We start from the raw sequence: 8,439 nt of genomic DNA, 5'->3' as shown, positions 1-8,439 counted from the left end.
TGATCCTAATTCATTGCTTTCTCCCTTTACACGTATACATTCACTTCATCATATTGATGGAACATTTAATACCAAACTACTTAAACCTGTCCAACCCGAAAAGTCGCTCGAAAATCGGGCACCGTTTAAGACGAACGTGGCAAACAGCGACGGATAAAGTGTAAAACAGAACAAAAAAAAACGGAATTTATATTAAATTCTGCGATACTTCGGTTAAAACCAACACTGTAAAGGAAATTAATGCCTTGTCATCTAAATCAATAAAAAAAAAGCGAAGTAAGGCAATCCCCCTGTGTGGTAATATCCAGCGCAAGAGTAAAATTACAAAAACATTTCAGTTACGCATTACCATTGGCACGCTCTTTATTGGAAAAGTCAAAAGCTGTAAGAAAGTAGCTGCATTGTCAACTCGCCTGCTCCAATTGCTTTCCTCATCTATTAAGCGCAGAGTTTGTTATGTTAGACCATTTGGAATAACGCTTCACAAACCTCCACGACTTTTTACAGCACAGTCTTCGTATTTGCAACTAGTTGAGTTCCTTTTGAAGACATTCCAACCTTGATATCTGATTTTGTTTCACAATGGAACTAAAAAGGGCTTTTATATCAGAAAGCCAAAGCAAATAAAGAACTTATTTAATTACCATTGAAGTAAATATGTCGGATGTTTATGTTCTGCTTTTGGGGCAGTTTAAATACTAATAAATAAATACACATTGCACAATGTGTTCCAATCAAGCATTTCGTATTAAAAGACATATTTATTTCTGTCTACATAATTCTCTTTAATCGTTTAGAACAATGCAGCCAATTTCCTTTCAATTAGATTACTTTGTCACGTGCGTTTTAGGATGTATGAATGTTTATGCTCCACGGCACATTAACAATATGTGAATATCAATCTGTTAAAAAAAAAAGGTGTCTTTCATTTATAATATCTTCGGAATTCATGAACTAATTTAGTTTACACAGACAAACAATCGGACACGAATCGCTAATCAAACAATCCGTTCACAGCTTAGAGTTAAGTCCAAACACTACAGTATTAACAAGAATCCAGAATTCGAAGCAACGTAACATTGTTGTGAATGTTTTTGATTACTTTCTCTCCCTCTCTCTCTCTTCCTCCCTGGAAGTTCAAGAATCAGTCCGTGCGAGACGGCGGTAAAACATTCCCCCTCTCATTCTAGCTCGCCGGTCTTTGGCAGTAGCCGTTCTGTTTGTCTTTTCTACACCGTTTGTTAGATCCCACTGTCTCCTGGGGGCCGTAACAATTCACTAGAAACACATATGCATCATCAAATGTATCCCTTAAATATAAATCAAATTAAAATTTATATGTATATAACTACCTTAAAGTTTAGATCGTAGGTATTTATTGCAGAAAATATACAAAGGTATTTACATAACAATGACAAAATATGAATGCATTTGGACACCAGATCTTTATGCATTGAAACATGGCACATCAATAAATAAATAAATGTTTCTCGAGAAAGGAAAGACTAACCAACTGCATAACAGTTTGGTCCTTTTTGTTATAAACTCGTTGTCACTCTAGACCTGTTCACGTTATCAGTTTGGAAAACAGAAATAAAAGGATTCAACTTTCCTGCGTCCTCAATAGCAGTTATAGACATGATTGTTGAAGGCATGCATAGTAAATGAAGGAATGAGTTCCAACAACATTCATCGTCAGGATAAAATGATGTGAATGGCAAAAATACACCTCAGAAGTACAAATGATTGTCCAGCCGCACGATTGGATGGGTCCACGTCCACGGCTCGTTTTCTGTAAGTGCTCCCCACACCCTTTCCACTGGTTTTTGTTTTGCTCTTCTCTCATTATCCCTCAACGGTAAGGATCAACGTGTTTTAAGTATCCAGACGTCAAACTCGTGTTGTCTAGTCCGGCGGTTGGCCCTTTGTGACAAATCTCGTTCACCTAGGAAAACAGCAAGAGATTACATGAGATTAGAGCAGCCCTGGATAGTTGCTTTTAGCACCTCCGTATATCAGCAGGAGTGGGGGTAGGGACGGTGGGATGGTCGGATAGAGGGGGAGAATCTCTATTTGGACAAACACTTGCTTTCTGTATTCCTGATCGTACAAACTATATTTGTATCTCCTCTGGGCCCCAGGCCTCCAGAAACCTATCACTTTACCTATTGATTGCTCTGGGCGGTGGGTATGAATCGGGTCTGGAGATGTGTTAGAAAGTGAAAGCGGTCAAAATTATTACAGACAAATGCATGAGGGGGGTGGGGGGGCAGTTTTATCTGAGAAGCGAAGGACTCGGATGAGATATGGAAATCAGCGGGACAAGAACAGGAAGAGAGGGAGGAAACAGGGAGGAAGAATGTGAACTCGAAAATGAAGTACTGTTCTATGTTGTATGATTGGCATTTTTAAAAGACAAGAATAGGAAGCATAAATTATCGTTACCACACTACACTTGCAATCAATCCGTTTTTGTAAAATGGTGGGTTTAGATTTAAACGATCCGATAAAGATTGATTTTAGTGAAAATACAACCAATTTGGATGCAGATGGGACATGAAGTTCTGGTTTACCTCGGCAGGCGCAGCATCATATTATTTGTACAGGACACTCACTAAACGCTGCCAAGATGATGCGTACCTTTGTCCGGAGGGGGACTGCTAGTGTGATGCGGACATGGACCAAGCTCCTTCCATCCTCCACACCGAGAAAGCGTAACTGAGTCTCTCGTGTGCCACATAACTGCAGCTCGACATTTTGTTGTCCAGCTCGTCACTTTGTAAGACCTGGTAAAGAAAGTCGATGTACCTCGCTGCCAGTTTGAGGGTCTGGATTTTGCTCAGTTTGTCCGATGGAAGGGTCGGGATAATTTTGCGCAGGGCAGAGAAGGCTTCGTTTAGAGACTGTGTCCTCTGGCGCTCCCTTACATTGGCCATGACCCTCTGGGTTTGCAGTTCTTCGAAGGACTGCGGGCTACCGTCCGTTTTCTTGCCTCTTTTCCCAGACGCAGGGCTGTCGGTTTCCTCGCCAGATTTCCTGCTGGGTCGCCTCTTTCTGACACTCTTCTTCTGCTGCCTATCCTCCTCGTCCTCGCTGTTGCTCAGGCTCTCTATGGGAGAGACTGAGGAATTCTCTTCGTCTTGCATGATCGCCTCTAACATTGGTTTGAACAAGTGGGAGGGTTGCCAGCTGTCGGACGCGAGGCGGGTACCGGAGCTTATTTAGTATAATGAATTATCAAAGCGAGTTGAATTTATCCAAACGATGACCTCTGAGAGACTGGTCTGAGTTAGAAACTTTTTTTCCAGAGGGGGGTAATATAGCCCTCGGTCCGCGGACCTTTTGGAGATCGAGCTGATTGGCTGATATGAATTTCCATCACTGCACATGGGTGGAGCTTTGCTGCAAAGACCATCAGTGAGCAGATCTGCAGCAGAAGGATTTTTAAACACGACCTTTTATAGCGGCTGGTGGCGTTATTGTTACACAGAGAATGTTGTTTCAAAAGTATTTGATATTTATTTAACGAAGCATTTGGATGTTCCAGTATTCCACTCTGGTGATTCGTAAGGCTTTTGTAATATGGATTTGGATTACAGACGGGTGACAGGAATGGAGGGATTGTTTTGTTTTAATATTCGTGTATCTAAAGTGAATGGGAAATTAACCGGGCTGTGCTAATTTTAAGGATTGTAGATTATTTCAGAGAACAGAGTGTTTAGAACATTTTTTTTTAATAGACCTGAGGTCTTTAGTTGGAAAGTGATCTGAAGCCGAATCATGAAGAATTTAAGGATTTATACTAACATACAACTAACACAGACCCTTGCTGGTCCAGTTCACCAAAATGTGACTGAATGTCGGCGTCATTGGGTCAATGCCGAGTTATGCGCTTCCTCAAACGTGCTATTGATATCCAAACACGCTCCTTGTATTATTATTATTATTTATTTGCAGATAAAAGGCAGTTTTATCAGCAATACATCCGAATGTTAGCTTAAACACTTTGAATAGTTTGAACACTTTGAACACTTTAAAGAAACACATTTTACCTACACAGAACATTTCCCCCCAGTAGGAGTATTGATCATTTCCAAGAGATACTGTACACAGCGCTTCAGTGCCTTTGTTTGTGTTGTGAATAGTATATGAAATATACGACCGGATTAGGTGATAGCTTCTGCTACCTGCTAGTGTGCATAATTTAAACAGAAACATGTTATCTACAAATAAAATGAACATAACTAAATTATTTAAAGATTTGATGGACCATAAACAAGTAAATCGCCTAAATCGTTAACAAGGCCAAATTATGGATAGAAGATTCATTAATCTACAGATGAAAAGACGAATAGATGATCTATAGCGGGGAGTCAGATAGAGTAAATGGCCAGATAACATCAAGCGGGGGCAGAAGTGACTCAAAGTACTCACATTGTGAGTACCGAATTCCACCCCTCATTTATACTACTGCAAAAATCTGAACGTGTTTAAATGCACAATGTGCAGAAACGATACCTATGCAGTGGAAATGCTTTCCTTGAAAGGTTTAATTCAAATCCCCAGCCGGATGCATCGACTTTGTTTCATCAAGGACAGGGAGTTCTAGTGCAAAGCACCGAACGCAGCGGGATCTCCGAGAAACAGTCAAACTGTGAGGCCCAAAATGCAACATAAACATCACCTAGTGTGAGAGAAAGAGGAAAACCATTCAAGAGTAGCACATAAAACTGTTTAACGTGAGCTGGTGCCGTTTAATGTTGCCTAAATGGCGCGACATTAATCGCAGTCAGTATTTTAAAATGACCAGTAGTAATTGCTCACAAGGGCATTGAACTTCTCCAGTCACTTATTCGCCTAAATCAAAGAAAACAACAATGGCTGAACTGAACAAAATAAAGATCTAAATACGATATATTCACACGAATCAACAGATATGTAATTGATATATCTGTGCATAGAATTATATTGTTCCACTCGGCCATCAATATGTATTTACACAGTTTAACTGGATAATATTTAATTCCAAACAATTGATGTAATATAAATCTTAACGCGAAACATCCAGAATGTCGCATCTATTCTACAGATAAGATCGTTTTCAATGGTATCTTCAGGAGAACGCGTCGCTCTGCCTCATAGCCTTAAGTTAACGGTACAACAACTCACTTGCAGTAATACAAGCTGAAAATGTCAAAATAATACATATTTATACCATTGCCATTTATCTTCCAGTAATGGTTTTAAAATTTAAAAAAAATTACAGTGCCGTGAAAATTTGCCCTAGAAAACATTTATTTTATAGAATTGGAAAGGCACCAACCTCTATTTAATAACCATTCACATGCTAATAGTATTGCAAATGACTCTGTTGCAGCATATTTAAGCACCTTTATTTGACTTTCGAAAGTGCAAATCTGAGGATTTCTTTCTTTTGCGCATTGACCAATCTGCAGCAGTAGAGGGCGCAACGTCCCAGGAAAAGTGTTAAAGGAAAACTAACACTGAAATAAAACATTGAAATAGAAAGAGAGTGGTGAATGTCAAGGGGGAAGTGCTGTTATTAAATCGAGGGGATTGTATAATAGCAATCTAGACTCCTGTGCATTATATCACGCCATGTCCAAAATTAATGGGTTTGTTTGTTAATGTCAGGACGTGTCAATGTGTTTTATGCACATTATGTAATGGCTGTAATTCCCTCAGGAAAGTTATAAAGAGTGCCAAAGTAACCAATCGGCTAATGTGGAAGAGTAAAACAGAGTGCGTAAAATACCATTTATTTATTAGATTTTGCAGTTTCGAACTGTTTCTTGTAACTTCTAGTGTTTTAGCTAAATTGTTAGGTTCTCGATCTGTGACCATAAACAGCGCTCAAATTGCAAGTAATGTATCCCTGTGATTGTCCATGAAATTGATGCTGCTGGTTGTAGCAATCAACTAAATCTATAAACAATTTTAGCGCAATATTTTTTACAATTTTACAGTCTATCCATTCCCTCCCCAGTTGCTGCTTGGCCCACTGAGTTGTTTCTGCAGTGCCGAGGAAGACCCACGTGTCCTGAACATTGGTTAGTTCATCTCAATTTTCTGTCCTGGGCCTGCTCCATTACCCGAGTGAGGCCACCCGCAAATTGGAAGAACGCACATCATATTCCGCTTGGATACCTAACAACCCAACGCGATGAACATTGAATTCTGCAATTTTAGGTAACTACAAAACCACCCCCTTCTTCCTCCCACCCCCTTTCTCCCCCCCCCCCCCCCCCCCCACCCCCATCTTCTGTGCCCTTCCCCTTGGCTTGCACTTATTTCTCCCCTCCCCTTTATCCTTTTGTCTCACATCTTCTGTCATTTCATCTCTGGACTTTGTTCAACCATCTGTCTATGGACCCCCCCCCCCCCCCCCCCCCCCCCCCCCCCCCCCCCCCCTCCCCCCCCCCCCCACCCCCCCCCACCACTATATTCACCTATTACCTGCCAGACCTTGTCCAGGCCATCCTCTCTTTCACCTTTTTTCATGCTCCCCCCACCCCTCCGCATTCAGTCGGAAGAAATGTCCGGACCCAAAACATCACCTATCCATGCACTATAGATAGGCATAAAAAGCTGGAGTAACTCAGCAGGACAGACAGCATCTGTGGAGAGAAGGAATGGGTGACGATTCGGGTTAAGACCCTTATAACTCTAGAGATGCTGCCTGACCCGCTGAGTTAGTCCAGCACTTTGTGTCTACTTTTTGTAAAGCAGTTTCTGCAGTTCCTTGTTCCTCCAGCAGTTTATTTATTGTTTGGCACATCATGCCCTGCCTTGTACATTTGGCTGATGTGCTGAATGTTCGGTTATGTCATTCCATTGATATGCATTGACTTGTGTATTATTCAATAATTACTGTCAATGTGCAATGACCACAGGTGGAGAACAATCTGCAATTGCACAGCCAACTCTACTACCCACTAAGTCCCTAATAACAAGGACAGTTATGTGAATGCATCTACGGCGCAATAAGTTGAATAAATCATCCTGGCATCAGGCTGGAGTGACACAAAACTCAACAGCAGCTTTTGACGTGCTTAGTGACCAACATGCCCCGTACATTGCCTCTCTCATCTTGATTGCCTGCACTTAGAAACCATTGACTTGAGTTTTGTTCCACCCATGATATCCGAAACATTAACATAACATTGATAATAAAACTGCACCCTTGTCTTCGACCGAACAAGGGTAAGCTTTAGCATTTTATTAGATAGGGATTTCCTAGCTGTATTATTTTACGTAGTGGTTAGTTAAAAATAAAGCAAAAAGGCCAGGATAGGATTGCAGTTAATAGTGTGTTATTTGAAGTGAGTTTTAATTCTGCTTTATGACCAGATTTGCAATCCATCCCAGAGAGAGAAGAGGAGACAAGGGTCTCTTCCTGTCTGCCAGCTGTCCCAATAAAAGTCCCAACCGGCGTTTCAGCAGCGTTGCCCTCTGAGGTCACTAGCAGAACACATGCAGATAGGTGAAGTGTCCCGTTGGATCATTAGGGGGCGCATTCTAAGGAAAACCACTGAATGAAAATGAAATAGATTGAAGGTTGCATATCCTGACACTGCCATCTCTTCATTTGATAAACATACATTCAATGTTAGGTATCTGTGCAAAGAAATCGAGGGTGGGAAATAGAGAGAAGGAGTAGATGATCATGCAAAATGCCAAGAGCATGTTCATCGATTATAAGCCTGGAAAATTGTTTCATGAAGTGAACATGCATTGACATAAAAGATAATCAGCAAGGTGGTCGAGGAAAGAAACAATATGCACACATTGGAGGATGATATAAAAACTTGAAAAGGAAAATGGAAAAATTCTGAAAGAAAATGGACAAAAAGCCTTCAAATTTAATAAAAGCCCAAATATGTCAAACCCACCACTTTGCAAATATTGACTGACCAGTATGTATTTGAAATGTTTCAGTCTTCAAGCTTATTGTTTTAACAATAAAACAATTCAGCACAAAATAATGAACACCTAACCAGTTGTTTCTATGTGTTGTTTTAATTTATCTCAGTGATGCAAACTTGTTTTAATAAAGTTAAAATAATCAATAATTTATTCATAACCAAATCCTTACAACAATTATCTTAGTATGAAATCAGATTGAAATATAGCACACAATTATCTCATCAACTGCTCTCATTGATTGTACATAGATTTCAATATAATACTCACTGAAAATGTCTTTTTTGCAATTAAAATAAAGAATTTATACAAAATCACAAGGGTATATTGGAATGGTAGGTGTTATCTATATTACTAAATCTCTGTTCTTGACCGCTTTTGGCCGTCTGTGCTGCGATTTCCGAGAGAACGCCGCCACCTATGGCCGTCATTTTTGGCCACCTCGCTCAGAGCTCCCCTCCGCTGCATGTGTGCCGAGGAATTTTCCCGTCGATG

The 8,439-nt window shown here is 40.4% G+C and overlaps 1 protein-coding gene and 1 long non-coding RNA gene across 4 annotated transcripts; one reads left to right on the top strand and one right to left on the bottom strand.

Annotated features, from left to right (window-relative positions):
* Positions 1–741: 741 nt before the first annotated feature.
* Positions 742–3,301, bottom strand: LOC129712798 (twist-related protein-like). Of its 3 annotated transcripts, none has more exons than XM_055661548.1 (2): positions 2,809–3,301; positions 742–1,945 (listed from the first exon to the last, which is right to left on the bottom strand). In XM_055661548.1, exons 1-2 carry the CDS (start codon positions 3,159–3,161, stop codon positions 1,942–1,944), a joined length of 357 nt encoding a protein of 118 aa, XP_055517523.1. In that variant the 5' UTR covers positions 3,162–3,301; the 3' UTR covers positions 742–1,941. The 3 variants fall into 3 exon arrangements, 2 of the variants coding, with proteins under 2 accessions (XP_055517523.1, XP_055517511.1); XR_008726133.1 differs by having other exon boundaries at positions 1,354–1,945; positions 2,574–3,301; XM_055661536.1 differs by having other exon boundaries at positions 1,354–1,945; positions 2,641–3,301.
* Positions 3,302–3,431: 130 nt separating this feature from the next.
* On the top strand, positions 3,432–8,202 carry LOC129712815 (uncharacterized). Its single transcript, XR_008726137.1, has 3 exons — positions 3,432–3,566; positions 6,008–6,210; positions 7,372–8,202. It is a non-coding gene; the product is annotated as an uncharacterized LOC129712815 (long non-coding RNA).
* The last annotated feature ends 237 nt before the right edge of the window (positions 8,203–8,439 follow it).

This window comes from Leucoraja erinacea, chromosome 2, assembly GCF_028641065.1.
Source record: "Leucoraja erinacea ecotype New England chromosome 2, Leri_hhj_1, whole genome shotgun sequence".
Taxonomy (NCBI): Eukaryota; Metazoa; Chordata; class Chondrichthyes; order Rajiformes; family Rajidae; genus Leucoraja; species Leucoraja erinaceus.
The sequence above is the reverse complement of the archived record's forward strand: the minus strand, read 5'-3'. Positions and strand labels throughout refer to the sequence as shown.

Bases quoted from the DNA above. Each gene is read 5' to 3' on its own strand.
- LOC129712798 (XM_055661536.1), bottom strand. From the start codon at position 3,161: ATGTTAGAGGCGATCATGCAAGACGAAGAGAATTCCTCAGTCTCTCCC.